The 16,372-nt window shown below is 38.7% G+C and overlaps 3 protein-coding genes across 3 annotated transcripts; 1 reads left to right on the top strand and 2 right to left on the bottom strand.

Moving 5' to 3' along the window:
* Positions 1-3,276: 3,276 nt before the first annotated feature.
* On the bottom strand, positions 3,277-7,184 carry echs1 (enoyl CoA hydratase, short chain, 1, mitochondrial). The gene is made up of 8 exons (XM_006800696.3): positions 7,016-7,184; positions 5,647-5,844; positions 5,418-5,545; positions 5,013-5,112; positions 4,390-4,494; positions 4,008-4,127; positions 3,849-3,916; positions 3,277-3,738 (listed from the first exon to the last, which is right to left on the bottom strand). Exons 1-8 carry the CDS (start codon positions 7,104-7,106, stop codon positions 3,673-3,675), a joined length of 876 nt encoding a protein of 291 aa, XP_006800759.1. The 5' UTR covers positions 7,107-7,184; the 3' UTR covers positions 3,277-3,672.
* A 624-nt stretch (positions 7,185-7,808) lies between these two features.
* Positions 7,809-12,724, top strand: sprn (shadow of prion protein). The gene is made up of 2 exons (XM_035912099.2): positions 7,809-8,064; positions 10,180-12,724. The coding sequence occupies exon 2, from the start codon at positions 10,180-10,182 to the stop codon at positions 10,645-10,647; it is 468 nt and encodes a 155-aa protein (XP_035767992.1). The 5' UTR covers positions 7,809-8,064; the 3' UTR covers positions 10,648-12,724.
* On the bottom strand, positions 11,153-16,353 carry mtg1 (mitochondrial ribosome-associated GTPase 1). Its single transcript, XM_006800694.3, has 11 exons — positions 16,144-16,353; positions 15,955-16,019; positions 14,836-14,940; positions 14,670-14,756; positions 14,510-14,566; positions 14,056-14,146; positions 13,902-13,963; positions 13,720-13,816; positions 13,511-13,592; positions 13,285-13,397; positions 11,153-12,076 (listed from the first exon to the last, which is right to left on the bottom strand). The coding sequence occupies exons 1-11, from the start codon at positions 16,244-16,246 to the stop codon at positions 11,979-11,981; spliced, it is 960 nt and encodes a 319-aa protein (XP_006800757.2). The 5' UTR covers positions 16,247-16,353; the 3' UTR covers positions 11,153-11,978.
* Positions 16,354-16,372: the final 19 nt, after the last annotated feature.

Below are 16,372 nucleotides of genomic sequence, written 5' to 3'. Positions count from 1 at the left end.
AGAGTAGTACCTCTAGCCAACTTCCGTCTTCGTTTGTGACATGCTAGAAACATAAAATTACCAATTTAGGAAGAAAAAAAACTTTTAAGTTTTAAATGTTAACTGTTATGGCGGAAGATTCAGTCGTCAAGCTAAGATTTCAAACTCTTATTATTTTTCGTTGTTGGTTTGTCGGATAAAGGGTTTAGTAGCTTTAGCAATAACTATCTTGACAGTCTTCCTCAGATGAACGTAAACGCATCACGTGCTAAAACTGATGAATCTGATTGGTTAGCTCACTTTTCTTAAACTTTATATACAGTCTCAAAAATCCGAAAGCCCAGTTTTTGGAATAAATAAATAATAGCATAAAATACTAATGTGGCCTAAACGAGTACTAAATAAGCTTATAAATAGTTTGTGTTTTCTTTTTGCTTCAGTTAGTAAAAGTTATCTAACCACACTGTGCTTATGTGAATCTATAAAGCAGGGTCGCGTTGTTCGCCTGTAGTCTGGTGTAATTAATCTTAGGTCCGTGTTGTTTCTGACACCCTTGGGTGGGCATAATTCAAAGCAGACACCGGTGAACGTGTTATTCCGACCCGATCTGTGACGCCAAGAATGTGAGATAATGAAAATATTTGTACGATGAAAACCACACTCCACCCGGCTTGTTTCATCTGGGCCAGAAATGCTCTCAGCTGGATGACAAGAAAAAATGCTGAGGAATCCTTTCCATGACCGCAGAGCCAGCCCGGTGCTGATCTGCATATAAAAAGGCTTTTTAAAAAGTAAAGTCACAGTTGCAGGCTTGTGGGCTTTTACACTGAATTTACAGATGCTGGTAATAATGCACCGAAGAAACACTGGCGCTTTATTGCTCGCATTTAATTTGCAAACAAATATCCACGATCTGCATTTATCTTATATCCGAGTAAATGGCTATACAAATCCTTATGTTTTGCTTTCGTTAACTTGCTATAACCTTACTTTTTAAGTTTGTATATAACTTCTCATGAGAAAATATTGCTTTGCTTACTAAATGCAGCTGCCTGAATTTTAATGCATGCAAACGGATTATAACGCGGACATAAAAGCTGAGATATCCGGGCATGACTGGCACTGCTGCACTGCTGTTTAGGAAGATAAGAGTTTTTGGGGGGCTGCTGAGCAGGAGAAAAGGCCCTTTGCGGGAGTCAGGCCTGTCTGCCAGACTTGAGAGCCCCTTCACCCTCCCCGGACCCACGCTGCTCTCTCTTTATTTCGGCTCCTTTAAATGAGTTTATCACGCTACGAGGGTCCACGCTGCCAAAATGTAACGTTTTGCTTCCTTTGTCTGCGAAGAGCCTCAATTGAGTCTACATTTATTATTTTGACCTTTCGGTAGCCTCAAAGAGAGGTTTCTTTTCGGGCCCTCTCTGCGGACTTTTGTGCTTCCCTGCGGAGAGAAGAGACCAGTTTTTTTTTTCACCCCCCTCTCCTTTTTAAAGGTTTGTTTCAAGGGGCTGACAAGAAAGCAAGCTCCGGGGGAATATTGAATAAAAAAAATCAATTAGGACACGGACTTGTGGAGATATGGGGCACCGCCGTGTGAAGATCAGAGAGAAAGAAGGTGCCTCCTGATGACTGGAGCGGCAAAAGAAAGTGCGCACTAACCAAATTTGTTCTGGTGTTTTCTTTGAAGTGAAAATTGTGGGTTTATGTGGCCCCGAAGATCCTCACTCAATATGTGATGGGGAACTCTTAACTTAACTCTTAACCTATCTATAGTTTTTTTATAGTTGTTTTTTTTTTTAATTTAAATTACTTATCAGTAATTTACAGAGGTGGCAAGAGCATCCAAATATCAATAATATCGATACCAACGCTAGTATTGGACTCATACTGTATATGATCGATACATTTTTTCCTTATCATCTAAGTTCTGTATATAAGTGTGTTAAATTTATATTTCCTTTGATGGAAATGAAGAAAACACATGCTCTATGAAAAAATGTCTGAACTTTATTGTGTTGACTCTCCCATCTGTTTTATTTATAACCTGTAGCACATTTAAAGTTCAATAAAAACCCCTAACATTTGGATGATTTAAAAAAAAAAGTTATAAAATGAAAGGTGTGTTTTGTTGGGTTATTGTTGTGGAAAGTTAAAATCACAGTTTAGTGGTTATTAAAATGTGTCCAAAATTTGGCACACTGGTGATGATTCATCTCATAAACCACGACACACTCCTTTTCCTTTATAAGCTCCCTTTATAGGTTAAACATATCACCACGCATCAGAAATACTGGTCGGGTATCTACTTGGTATCAGTCATCAAAAAATTTGGGAGTATGGCACAGAGCTAGTAATTTAAGAAGAAAAAAAGACAGCTGACACTTTATCCCAAGCCCGATGCAAACGGCACCATTTATTTTGAGCAAAGATATAGTGTTAAATTTTCCTTCAGATTGATCTTATCGAATATATAAAACCCAGAGTTGTATTTTAGTGACTTCATAGCTTGAATTTGACCTTACTTGTCCAGCTCGGTGTGTCTCTCTGTCCTGTGGGCCGACCAGAGGACTTACTGGCCATGTCGCGTTTTCCTGCACTTGTTTACAGCGCAAGAGGGCCACCTAGCGGCCTGAAGGCCACATTCCCATGATGTGACTTTCCTGTTCCACCACATCCCAATGGTGCTGTAGTGGATTGAGATCTGGTGCCTATGGAAGTGATTTGACTACAGTAAATTCAAGGTTATTTTCAAGAAACCAGTTTGAGAGGATCTGAGTGTTATCCTACTGGAAGCAGCCATCAGAAGACCAGTATACTGTGGTCCTAAAAGGGATGGAAATGGAGAGTGGTGTCCTGCTACTGCGGCCAATCTTCTTCAAGGTTTGATATGAACGCTCAAATTTGTAACATAAACAAAAACTGCTGCTTAGTTCCTGTGACCTCCTATAAAGAAAAAAAGAAAAGAAAAAAATCCATCTCTGAGAAATGCAAAGTTTCCAATATAGGTGCGGTGCTCAGTTTGAGCTTCAGCAGGTCCTCTCTTGCCTGAAGGCACTGGGTTGCTGCCACGTGACTGGTTGATGAGATATTTTGTATTAATGAGCAGTCGAACCTGCGTACCTAACAAAGTAGCTGGTAAGCATGTGCTTTGTTAGCATGTTACAAATCAGCCCCTGCTTGCCAATAAGCAAACACAATGTTTATGAAATTGGAAAAATATGATATGTAAAATATGAAAAATGTTTTATGGAATAAACTAATATGTTTACGAGTGAATAATCAATAAAGTCTTCCCATGTCTTCTTGCCTTAAGAGTCACTCCCAGGGTTTATTTGTAAAATGTACAGAATAACTTGCCTACAAAATACAAATGTTTGACAAATGAAAAGGCAAAGTCAGTACATGTCACATGCCCTACACCACCTGCTACACACTGACTATAATCACAGATATTAAATCATATTCAACCCCCTTACACCCAGACTCCATTTGATTTTGATGCTGATCCTCGTCAGATGGGGCTTCAGTGAGAAAGACACTCTTGTGCACTCACATGGTGGCAAATCCTAGTCCCAGCAGCTGGCAAATTCCAATAATCCTGGATTTTTGCATCACTCAGCATATTACACACAAGGAAGTGAGCCACTGATATCAGAAACTTTGTGTTCTTGACTGTGATCTTCATCTGCTCCTTTTCTAATTGTCCTGGAAACTGGCCTTTCTCTTCTCCACAAAGGCAGTCATGCCTTCTTTACGGTCATCCTGTAGGGAAGGGAAAAAAACAAAAAACAAAACAACAGTAGATCATGGATTGATTATTAAAATCTTACTCCACTGTTTTCACTTAATCCCATATTAGTTCTTCTACTCACCGTTGCAAATGTAGCATGGAATAAGCGCTTTTCCAAGCGATTCCCCTCAGCCAGAGTCAGTTCAAAAGCTGCCGTCACACAGAGGATGAGTCAGATAAAACATCCAACATATTCAGCTCAGTCGGTTTTAGAATATTTAGCCTTTTAAAATGTGCATACCTCCGTTAACAGCCTCTTTAGCCATAGCAGACACGAGTTTGGAGTTGGCAGCAATCTTCTCTCCACATTTTACGGCTTCAGACACCAGCTGGTCCACAGGATAAACTTTACTCACCAAACCTAAGGAACACAAAGATACACAGTTGAGAACAATAAATATAATAAGTCAGTTTATTTGACACACTATTCATGTCACATTTTGTTTAAAAGCAGACTGTGCAGTTTAGCTTTGCTGTTATCCAGATGCAGAACTATTCAGTACCTTCCTGTATGTAAAAGTACCAGAATCACAATCTAGAAATAATCTTTTTTAAGAAATGGTTGTTTCTATAAAGCAAACTTGTAGAACCTTAAGCACCTTTGCAGTGCTCTTTGTCATTACCTGATTGCTTTGCCTCTTGAGCACCAATCCTGTCCCCTGTTAGTACCATTTCCATCGCGAGGGATTTGCCCACTGCACGTGTCAGCCTCTGGGTGCCACCCGCCCCTACAGGCAGAGAGAAGTTAAGGTGCCAATAAACCCGCCTCAGTGATGTCATCACACAGATACAGTCATTTATACTTGTTAAGGTGCAAAAAGCCACTGCAGTATTCTCCTACGCAATAAGTGTTGCCACTCAGACAATAACGCGTCATACACGCTGATAAGGAAGAAGAAGTCAAAACCAGAAGCCAAGACTTTGTCGAGTGTTTTTTTTTTGCAAAGTTTCTTCCACAAATTCAAACAATTTTCAATTTTCAAACAATTCCAACATCTTCCTCTGTGTGTCAGTATGTCTCTGAGTTTCTGTACAGGATCCTCATTAAAACGGCACAGCAGGCCAATGCGCCATAAAGATTGTGTCTCGCGACACAGGATGTCATGTGAAAAGTGTCACACGCGACCTACAACTTAAGTGACACGATGAGCAGAAAAGCTTTACAATCGACTGCTCAAAAAGCCAGCCTCTAGTAAAGAGGTGCAGTTTAACAGAAAAGTACAGTAATCCATAAATTAGACTTTACCAGGAATGGTCCCCAGCAGGATTTCTGGTTGGCCAAACTGAGCCTTCTCCCCGGCGTAGATAATGTCACACATCATAGCAAGCTCGCACCCTCCACCGAGCTGAAAGAGCAGAATGCACGTATAAAAAACACCAAAGCAGGAGCTGTTTGGATGATACAACTGAACATATTACTTCTGTTGTCCTTAGTTTTAACAATGATGACCCTCCACAGTGTGACATCCACTTTCTGAGCCTCAAAACTGTCCTGCAAAGAGCCCAACCAGGAACGCTCGGATTTTTGAAGAATTAAAAATGGCTACCAACCCAACCTGATCCCCCACTTATCAACAGTAACAAGCCTACATGAAAATCCCAGAACTCAAAACAAGCAAACAAAAAACAAAAAACAAAACTTGAAACCTACAGCAAATCCATTGACAGCTGCTATCACAGGCTTCTTCACCGTGGACACTCTGTTCCAGTGAGCCAGGAAGTTTCCACCATAACACTCCTGGAAGGTTCGATTCTGCATCTCTTTAATGTCTGCTCCAGCTGCAAAAAAGTCCACACCAAACTCAAGTTCACTTAAACAATTTTACGTGCCTTCACAAAGGAGGAAATCTGCAAATACAAGGACAGAAAAAAGTCCTCACCAGCAAAGGCCTTTTCGCTGCCAGTGATGACGACAGCGCCGACATCTCCATCAGCTTCAAACACATCCAGCGCCTGTCCCACCTCCTTCATCAGCCCGTCGCACAGAGCATTGAGAGCCTTAGGTCGGTTCAGCTGAATGAAACCCACGTTTTTCTTTTCGCCTCGCTTTTCCACCAAAATATGCTCATAGTTACCACCTGCATGAAGACGGAATTCAACATTAACGAAAAACTTCCAATGTAACTTGTGCTGTTACTGTCCTCATTTTATGTTTTAATATTTTATTTTGAAAGTATTTTATAATAATACAGCAAAAACAACAAGGCAAGATAAAAGCTTTAATGTCTGATCTGACCACCCTGGACATTTAATTCCTCACGTGTAACTGCGTGGGATAAGATCAAGGCTGCAGCTCATGCTCAAGTTATCGTCATAAGAAAAACACTGATATCAAAAGTCAAGGTCGATTATTCAAGAAACAGTTAAGGATTAACACCAACAGCCTAGTAGTATGGCTTCAGACAGTGAGCAAACTTACAGCATTTATTTGTATTAAATGTTCAAATTACTCTGCACCTTTAACCTGGTATTTAGAGCTAGAGTCTCATTAAACTGAGGCTCACGTCTTTCAGGACAGACACAAAGAAGTACCAGAAGATTGCCCTGAAGAACAAATGTGATCACACCAAATATTGAATATGCAGTGTATATTGTTTTCTCCTACTTGTATGTTTCAACAGACCCCCCCCCCCCCCCTCCCTCCATTTACCATTTTCCTGAAAAACATACACAAATGAGGGGTGCCAAAATTTTTGCACAGTCCTGTATGTGCAGACAGTTATTATGGGACTTCTGACCGTCAACTCTAATCCGTTAAAAATCCACCGACTTTGCGGTTGTCTATAACAGGCTGTTACTGAATGATTGCTCAGTGTTGTGTAATTCCAAAATGGCTCTTCTTGTGTGAGCCAAACTCCACCAGGTCACATAAACTTCAAACAAAATCATCAGAAAATAAATGTAAAAAAAAAAAAAAAAAAAAAAAAAAAAAAAAGCAGCAATAACAGTAACAATAATAATAATGATGATTGCAAAGACTAAACGGTCAGCACCTGGAAGATGCCACGTTCAAATTCCCTTTGCAAACCGCACACAACACAACATTGACAAAAGTGGGGACTTTTTCACACAGTAAAGACTTTGCGATGCAAAAACACCACCAACAACACATAAACTGTTGCCCTAAACGTGAAGCCGTCGCACAGACAGTGACGCAGGTTTTTGACATTGTAGCAGCTGTTGGTGCAGCTGCAACAAACTGACCCCTGCAGACACGGTGGAGCTTAAACCACAAACACACAAAAACACCTGAGCTGTAGAGGCGGGCTGCGGATAGCACGGCCGGGGCAGCTTGGTAGGGCTTCAGCAGCGAAGCAGCACTTCGGCAGAGGAAAGCCATGACAGCAGGATGGACGTCAGATAAGTTGCTTCGGGAGCAGCTAGCAGCTCTCGCTCGCCTCCAGTTGGTTCTTATTTGTTGGTGTTGTCCGTAAACGAGCACGTGACAGAAACTCGCGCTACCGCCACCTGCTGTCTGCGGAGGTGAAATATTTTTCCTTCTACATACGTGATGAAATATCCCTGTCCTCTCCACCATCTTCCTGTTTTTGCACAAAATTGATAAGTCAGGGATGACATAAGTATAGAATAGAATACGCCTGACAAAGACTCCAATCCGCCCACTGGATGGTTTTGCACTATATGAAGGAGGGCATAGATTTTTGACTTTTAACTGTATTTTAAAAAAGAAAGACCTAATTTTCAAGACAATATGCAACGAGAAGCTTTTCTGTAATTTTACACATGTATTTATTCGTTCTGGCATATTTCTTTAATTTACTACAGTAGCTTTTTATATAGAAAAGCTTATAGAATAATCACATAGAAAAACTGAGACCAGCTGTTAAACTTCTTTTGCTTATAGCCTATTAATTTGAATTGATATGTATTTAAACGTATCTACAGAAAGGGGAAAGTCGCTAGTTCGGTCAATTTAAGATTAAAAGTGGGCCCTGTGTGGCCAACGATGTAAAATGAGTTCATGATACAGATATACCTTTTCATATATATACAGAGGAAATACACCGGTTTCATTACTTTCTACATAAATAAGATCGCGAAATCATTTTTAAAAACTAATTTAAAAAAAACATTGAATCTAAACTGACATTATAAAATGCCTATGAAGAATTATTGAAGTCAGCATAACAATATTTGATGCTCAGATGTTTCTGTGAGCGTGCTGCGCGCTCTCGCATCCTTCAGATGGAACAAGCCTGCGCCGTACACGACAATCCCCTCCATCTTTCCTCCGAGTACCAACCCATTAACGGGCTTAACAACACCAGGGAATAAAGGTAAGTCTGTTTTGATGTAGCGTGTAACCTGGGTGTATAAATCCAATATATAATTATGATTTTTTTTTAAAAATCGATGATCAGGCTGTAACATGAAAGTGCTAATTTATGAGAATGTACAAGACAATCAAATAGGATGCGTTGTCGATGCATTTGTATGCATATATATGACAATTTTGTATAAAAGGACACGTTTTAAGATATGGAAAATATATTGTCGAAGAATTTTTTTTTTATCTTTGAAAACAGTGGCCCAGTTTCCTGCTAGCATTGCAAACGATGGCCTATTACTACCAACAAACACGCCATATTATTTTTTTTTTTGCCTTTTATTTATAACCCTCCATTTTATGAATATTATTGCATGTAGTCTCACTGCAGGCTGAGACCCAAATAGAATTTTCTTTGCTTAGCATATTTCTGTTTAAACTGTTCCACTCTAATGGAGAGGGGAGTGATGTGCAACAGAAGCACTGAGCCTTAAATGGACACATCAATTTTTGGGGGGTCAGTAACATAGACAGTGCTGTCTATGCTCATTAGCTGGTATTTCTTTAAACACATTGTGTCACACAAACATATGGTGGTTTTCTAATTTTATGCAAAAATAATCAGTGCACAGAAGTCATTAAACTAATGACATACAGCTGTTTCCTCAAAAGCTGTAGGACTGGAAATAAAAATAGGAACCCTTCACACTCCCAGCAAATTTATGGAACTGCATATGCATTTTTATGACAGTCGGGATGATACATTTTTATGATAGAATGACTCTAAACCATTCATCTTTAATGACTTTGAAAAGCAAGAATCGGGTGCAAACGTCTGAATTTATTTTTTCTAATCTGCTTTCTCTAATCCACACAGTCCCAATATCTATCTATCTATCTATCTATCTCTCTCTCTCTCTCTCTCTCTCTCTCTCTCTCTCTATCTATATAGATATATATATATATATCCTGAAAAGATAAGCGGAAGCAAATGGATGGATGGATGGATGAAATTTTTAGCTGCCCACATCAACAAGTCAAATGCCTTCTGGCAAAAAGGTTTATGGTCAGACAAGAAAAAGATTGACATTTGGTCACAATGACAAGAGGTATGTTTGGAGGACTGAAGATGTGTCTTTCAAACCTAAGGACACTGTACGAGCTGTCAAGCATGGTGGTAGCATCATGCTGTGGGGCTGTTTTGCTGCCAGCAGCACTGGTACATTGCACAAAGGGGATGGAGTAATGAAGAAACTGTTTTTGTAATGGATAAAGCCGGCTAACAACGTTTCTGGAATGACCTTCCCAAAGCCTCGACCTCAACCCTTTTTTGAAGTTTGCCAATTCTTCTAACAAGAGTGGTCAAATATGTAGCCATGATTATACCAGAATCTTGTTAATGGCTACCAAAAGCATCTGGTTGAGGTGCAACTTGCTAAGGTTTATTTAACAAAATATTTGGGTATGTATGCACATATTATATGTATCATTTTGACCCTGTGTGGATGAAAGTAAATTCAAAATCAGCTAAAACTTGTGCACCCAATTCTTCATTTTTAACCTCCTAAGACCCAAACTCTTCCATGGCATGCATTTTTAATTTCTCTTTGATATTTTGGCTGATTGGGACCTGATGAATGTAAAAACAAAGTATTACCAGATTTTTCTTTCTCTAATTTTTGTTTCTAAGAAAAATGAGAGCCACATATGAGGATATTCATTTAAATTTTAAATAGAACAGTTGCAGTATAATGTTCTCGTAAGTGAATATCAGGCCCTTGTAGAGCAAGATTTAGTATTTTGGTCAAGACAACACAAAATGTAATGTAATGTAATATGTGGACGCCAGGCCCTAGGAGGTTAAAGTCATGAAAGATGTATGCTGTATGATCACCGTGGTCTAGAAAAAGAGCAGCCCAAAGAAATCATTAAAAGACCCAAATTACCATGATGACTGTATATGCAAACTTGAAACTATGCAAATTGACAAATACTTCCTATATATTTGCACAACAGACAAAATATTTTAAGTCTTATTTGACCACTGCATCAAAGGTTTAGCCATGCCACCAAAGGAAGGTTTAAGATGTGCCTTCTTGCTTCATCGTGTCCTCTTCCTGTACAGATGTCTGGGATGAACCAGGTGGTTGCAACATGCTGGACTTGCCTCCTGCTCTCTGCCTTCCTGTTTGAGCCCACGCTGTGTAAAGGCGGACGTGGAGGGTCCAGGGGCTCCTCTCGAGGGTCACCCTCCCGCAGCTCCACAGCAGGGACCTACAGGGGAGGAGGCGCTTACGGCGGGACACGCTCTCGTTTCAGGGTGGCCGGCCGGACGTCACCGGTGAGGGTGGCAAGTGCAGCAGCAGCAGGGGCAGCAGTGGCGTTAACGGCAGATAAATGGTACGCATCTGCCTACCGACGTGGCAACACAGACAACTGGGAGGAAGAGCTGGATTACTACAACAGGACCAATTACTTTGATGCTCTAATGTCAGGTTCTACTCAAAATGGATCTTTTTTCTCCAAAGTAGTTTCTGTCATTATCACAATGTTTTCTCCTAAATACGGACTCTTGATGGACAGTATACTGTAGATATTTGGGTGATTTGTAGGATACATTTGTGATTGGATCTAGAACCGAAGTTCCATCCAGGTTATGATTATAATGCGGAGGACTGACTGGAACCTGCACGGGTAAGACCAGTTAGAGCGGTCACACAGGAGCAGAACAAAACAATGACAAAAACATCACTGTACTGTACTTTTTACAGTTTTTCCAACTGGCAAACAACAGGCTGCGTTACCAGCTTAGTATTCATGGGGACATTTCACCTCTCAGACTTCATCTCTGCATATATAACAGAACTACTGTCAATTTCCACCCCTAAAGCTTAAACCTTAGTATTTCACTGAAGAACATATCAGCAAAATGCCAATGACTCTTCAGAGTCTAACCGAGCTGCTTTCTGCCAATTTTAACTACTGCCAAATTAAAAAATATATATACTTTTAATAATATGCATAAAATAAAAAGTGACCTGTACTGCAGCTCTGTACAAATGACAGAATCTATCTGTGTTTAAAAGCAGACCGGTGTATTAATATAAAGTTTGGACTTGCTGCAGTTCATTTAAAATATGGAAGTACAGATTATCAGCTACTTTATAACATTTATTAAGTTGAAAGGGACCTGGCACCAGCATTTTCTCACCCCTGAAATCAAACAGTATTAGTAATTTTTCTCTGAAATATGGACTTATTTATTTTACAGAGGAAAATACGTGTTTTTGTTCAGCTTCCAAACTCAACCAATGCAACACATTTCACTTCGTTCTTTATACAATAATTTAAATAACAGAATAAGTAAGAGTGCTGTGCTTTGGGACAGCTAGTTTTCCACAATCGTCTTCACATTCTGAATAGTTCACACTCTTTTTTAATAATGCCTGAAATTCAGCTGAGATCTGTGATCATGACATGGATGAGAGGCAAACCTACCGCTGCTCTCAAAAGCGACCGGTGTCTCTGGAAGGTTTTCACGGTGTTTACATCTTCCAAAAAATAAAAAAAATTATCTACCTACAGAAGACACTCAGGAGCAACAGACTGTTCCACATTTACAAGTGCACTCTATTATATGCTACACTGATGTACATAATAATTAAAGAGTTTGTTATCACTGTCTTTATGCCAATAAATATCCTGTTTACACCACCCTGGATATCTGTCTCATGTATCCTACAAGCAAAACTGAGAATAACTATTTAATAAATGTCTTTTATTTACAAGTCATACAGGGTCTGGTGACTTTTTGCATTATCCACAAGCCCAAAAAACTGCACCATGTCAGTGCAGACACAGACTAATATGCTCTTGAAGAAATCCAGAAACAGTTTTTAGTTATCATCGGTAAAATGACTCGGGTCAGTCGAGCATTACTTGACCCAGCTCTCCTTTCCTGAAGGCTCTTATGAAATCATATGCTGCTGCTGTGTAGTTTGGTATTGTGATGGTAACATTTCCTGAAAGAGACAAGGAAAAAATGGGATAGAACCGTTAAAAGAGAAAAGTGCAACAAACCATGAGGATTGCCCCTGAATGACAGCAAGTAGTTCAAAAAAGGTACTGCAGTAGGTTAAACTGCTGATTAAAGCAAATATATGATCATCCAGTCACTTGATGCATTTAAGCATGCAGACATGATCAAGACCACTTACCAAAGTTCAAACTGAGAATGAACATGGGGAGGAAGGTGACTTAAGTGACTTTGAAACATGACACGGTTGTTGGTGCCACTGATCTGAGCTGGCGTTAATATTTGAGAAAGTTCTGATCTAAAGGGATTTTCACCACACAGCCATCTCCAAGGTTTACAGAAAATGGCCAGAAAAAGGAAAAATAGTGAGTGGCAGTTCTTTGGGTGAAAATGCTTTTGTTGATGCCAGAGAAGAATGGTCAGGCTGCTTTGAGCTGACATGAAGGCAGCAGTAACTCAGGGAATGTTGAACACACATCACATGAAATGTTGAAGCAGATGGGCTACAGTGGCAGAAGACCACACGGTGACCCACAGTCTTCAGATCTTGATCCAGTAATAGTAACTAAGGAAGTGGCCAGTTGCATATAAGCAGTCACTTTTATTTTTTAGGAATAGTAAGATTTTATTTTCTTTAGAAAACAATTGTATTTGCTTTTCAAGTTAAATTACAGGTTTTGTGGTCCCAGTAGTACTGGGACCACGGGTATTGTACTGTATTGTATTCTCTCTTTATTTATTTATTTATTTTTTAGATGGAACTGAGCTGGTGTTCTGTGCTTAGTTATCAGTCTGTTTGTTTTTGTTTTGTTTATTTGTTTTTGTTTTTGTTTTTTTATTTATTTATTTATTTTTGGTTCTGAATTGTACACTTTATTATGTCATGTAATTATGTACTATTTGTGAAAAAGAATAATAATAATAAAAATATATATATAAAAAAAATTACAGGTTTTGTACTACTTTTAAATATAAAAAAATATCTATTTGAAGCTCCTGCCTGCAGACTTGTTTTTTTTATCCCAATTTCAAGCCTTCATGCTAAACTAAAAAGCTGCTTGCAACACAGACAAGGCAGTGGCATCAATTTTGTTCCCAGTAAAAAAGCAAATAAATAAAACCAATTCACTGATAAATAAATCATTAATTACACTGTACAGAGCAGTTGTATACATAGGATGAGCCGTGTCTTACCCACTCCAGTAATCGCTTTGACCCGCTGAGTTTTTCCAAGTTTTACAGCAATGCGTTTGAGGACATGCTGGATGTCGTCACTAGGCTCTTGGAGATCATATTTGTCCACATAACTGCACACAAACACATCTTTACAGTAAACATTCAAGAGAAAGCTAAATAAAAAAATAAGAAAAAAAATCTAAAAATGCACATGAACACAAAATAGGAGAAAGAAAAATTCCACCTGAACTTTCCTAGCCTGTTCAGAGAATAGAGTAAGTAGTCAGCGATGATGTCTTCACCCACTAAATGGTCCAGTATAGTTCCTGCAGAAAAAAAGATTTTCAAATCATTCTGTATAAACAAGAAATCCAACTATTTGGAAAACAAAATGATTTTATCATATATACAAACTGACAACAATTATGTTAGGGGAAAAAATATTCTGCATACCACATAAGGCCAGCTTCATGCCTGTTTCAACACTCTCAATTTTAGGAGGCAAGACTCCAGGTGTGTCTAACAGGTACATTATGGGCCGCTCACACACCTGAGGACAGCAGCAGTTATAAATACTGGATGGTTGATTAGACCATCAAAACACAAACAAAGGCAAACGCATTCTCCACACACACCTGAATTTTAGTTAGGACCGCTTTGGTTATTCCTGGTTCCCCACCTACTCGAGATGCACGACCTGAAATTAGTGTACAAGTGCAACACTCGTTAATGAGGAGGTGAAAGTTATACTGAAATCTTCAAATCAATCCACAGCTTTTCTCTATTTACCCTTTTTTAGGTTTGTTCTTCTCAACGAGTTAATAAGAGACGACTTCCCAACATTGGGCACTCCAATCACCATCAGGCAGTAATTTGTATTCTGAAAGTTTAACACGTTAATGTGGTTGCATTTTAAATAAAATCAATGAAGTAGGAAAATGTAACATTCAAAGAAAACTAATTTCTTCAACATAGAAGACACTGGTGAGCAATTTGCTTCCATATTTGTAGCTTAAAGACTAAGATAGCCAATAAGGAGGGACGTGTCATTATTTCATAGGCTAAACTCACAGCATGGTGAGGGTATGAGTGCAATTTCTATAGTTTTGTGGCACTTTTTCTGGACATACCTCATATCTTGTGCAAGAAATTGAATTTGAGGTTGTATAGAAACAGTGAGGATATATGTTCTCTGCCACAGAGCACTAAAACAATATAGTTTAACCGTCCAGACAGAATGTACCTCCTCACGGTTAAAGCGTGGTTTGCTTGCAATAATATCCATCACCTTTGGCACCAGCTAAAGAAAAGAAGGCAGAATTAGTTTGCACATCTGTGCTCAAAACTTTTGCAACTTTTTAGCTGTGTAGGAAATGGCTGCAAACAGTAAAATGTTTTTCTACCTTTGTGATGTTGTGGTCTCTCTGCTTTAAGCAGTCTGTGAAGAGAACATGTGTCATTCCTTCTTTTTCTAGCTTCTTCAGGATTCTCTGCAGAGTAAATATAGCTGTAGTACAGTAAAATGCTGCTGACATGCGACTCTGCCAAAGCTGCTGCAAGAATTTGTACCTGCTTGTTGGACAGATCAGCGAGGTCCATTTTGTTGAGAATTAGCAAATGTGGTTTGGCACTTAGTGTGTCCTGAAACACCGGGTTTCTTCCAGAGAATGGGATGTTTTTAAAGTTAAGGATTAACATCACAGGGCTCCCGCAGTTTTCTTTTTAAAACGAGTACACTTTCTATATATCAAATTATCACCTGACCACATGCTATTTTTGAAATTCAGAACACACATGGAGTACTTAGGACTAGAAACACCTGTCTCTCTCAGATGGTAAACAAGCTCTGAACTAAACTAAACCACTTTCTACATAATTTAGTTATCTTGCCAAAATCTTGCATGGATAAATATATATTTATTCATTTTTAAATCAGCTCATGTGCATCTCCTAGATCAGTTCACAGTGATTCACCTTCTATTTTCACAACTATGCACCATGTTTATTGGCATAATAGTGAAAACTCTCTGCATAGAGTACCTTTGCACAAAATGTTCTTATTCTTAAGAGTTTCTCTTAAGGATTAAAAAGGATGATAAAATCCATATACACTGTTAATGTTTATATCAATGTGCTCTTTTTTTCTTATGTGACCTTGTCTGCTGTCCTTCAATATATTTAAGAAAATCAAAAATAGAAAAAAACTCACTACTTATATACACCATTTTTTCCCATTTCAAAGTCAAAGCTTAATTGTTGTCAAAGCTTTGATTGCTATGTTGTCTATAAAATAATTTGTTTTTAAGAGTGTATAGACTATCTATACATATAATCATAACCCATCATATCCTCTGATGATGCAGAGGTACTTTAGGTAGAGGTAAGGGCTTTTTATAAATAAAAATATTAAGGCTTAAAATTAAAATAGAAAAAAATTACACCAATATAAAAGATTTTTCACCCTAAAAATATGCCAAAATGTCTCATCGATTATTAAGGTATTGGTTAACAAAATAACACGGAAAAATGTCCAAATATCAACAATAAAAGCTATGACAGCTGGCATCTTGCAGCACCCACCAGAAAATACGGTTTTTATTGGAATTTTGATACAATTAAATATACCACTGTTAGTTTTTTATTTAAAAGATGATACTGTTTTATGGTGTAATATAATAAAAAGGATATTCTGGCATCGTGTATTTCTATGATGCAGTCCACACTCTTCAGGTTGGCTCTCATCTTTTTTAGTCCTACAAAGAACAAATTATTTCAGCAATTATGTGACCAAGAAATGACCTCGGACACCAGATTACCCGCATTTTCAAAAGCATCAGAAACCACACTTTACAGCCAATGTAAAGCCGAAGCTGTCACCTTTAGCCATGTGTCCGGGGAACCAGTGAGCCACTTCCCGTCCGCCAAAGTCGAAAACGGTTCTGAACTTGTCGACATGACGGAGTGCCTGGTACAGTTTCATGCTATTTACCCAAATATATATCCACCGTCCTTCATTTGTTTTAACAGAACACTTACTTTGACTCCACTGGATGCACTAAACAGAAATGGACATGTGTCTCACTGTTTACATCCCGACTCGAATCTG

This window comes from Neolamprologus brichardi, chromosome 13 (assembly GCF_056152115.1).
Source record: "Neolamprologus brichardi isolate AB-2024 chromosome 13, ASM5615211v1, whole genome shotgun sequence".
In the NCBI taxonomy this organism is placed as follows: Eukaryota; Metazoa; Chordata; class Actinopteri; order Cichliformes; family Cichlidae; genus Neolamprologus; species Neolamprologus brichardi.
Note: the sequence above shows the minus strand (reverse complement) of the source record. Positions and strands in the feature narration are given on the sequence as shown.

Coding starts and splice junctions, on each gene's coding strand:
- sprn (XM_035912099.2), top strand. CDS start 10,180: ATGTCTGGGATGAACCAGGTGGTTGCAACATGCTGGACTTGCCTCCTG.
- mtg1 (XM_006800694.3), bottom strand. CDS start 16,246: ATGAAACTGTACCAGGCACTCCGTCATGTCGACAAGTTCAGAACCGTT. Junction 14,147..14,509: donor CACGCTTTAACCGTGAGGAG/GTACATTCTGTC, acceptor TTAAACTTTCAG/AATACAAATTACTGCCTGAT. Junction 13,817..13,901: donor CGGTCCTAACTAAAATTCAG/GTGTGTGTGGAG, acceptor TGCTGTCCTCAG/GTGTGTGAGCGGCCCATAAT.
- echs1 (XM_006800696.3), bottom strand. CDS start 7,106: ATGGCTTTCCTCTGCCGAAGTGCTGCTTCGCTGCTGAAGCCCTACCAA. Junction 5,845..7,015: donor AGCCCGCCTCTACAGCTCAG/GTGTTTTTGTGT, acceptor GTCTTCATGCAG/GTGGTAACTATGAGCATATT. Junction 4,128..4,389: donor TCAAGAGGCAAAGCAATCAG/GTAATGACAAAG, acceptor TGTGTTCCTTAG/GTTTGGTGAGTAAAGTTTAT.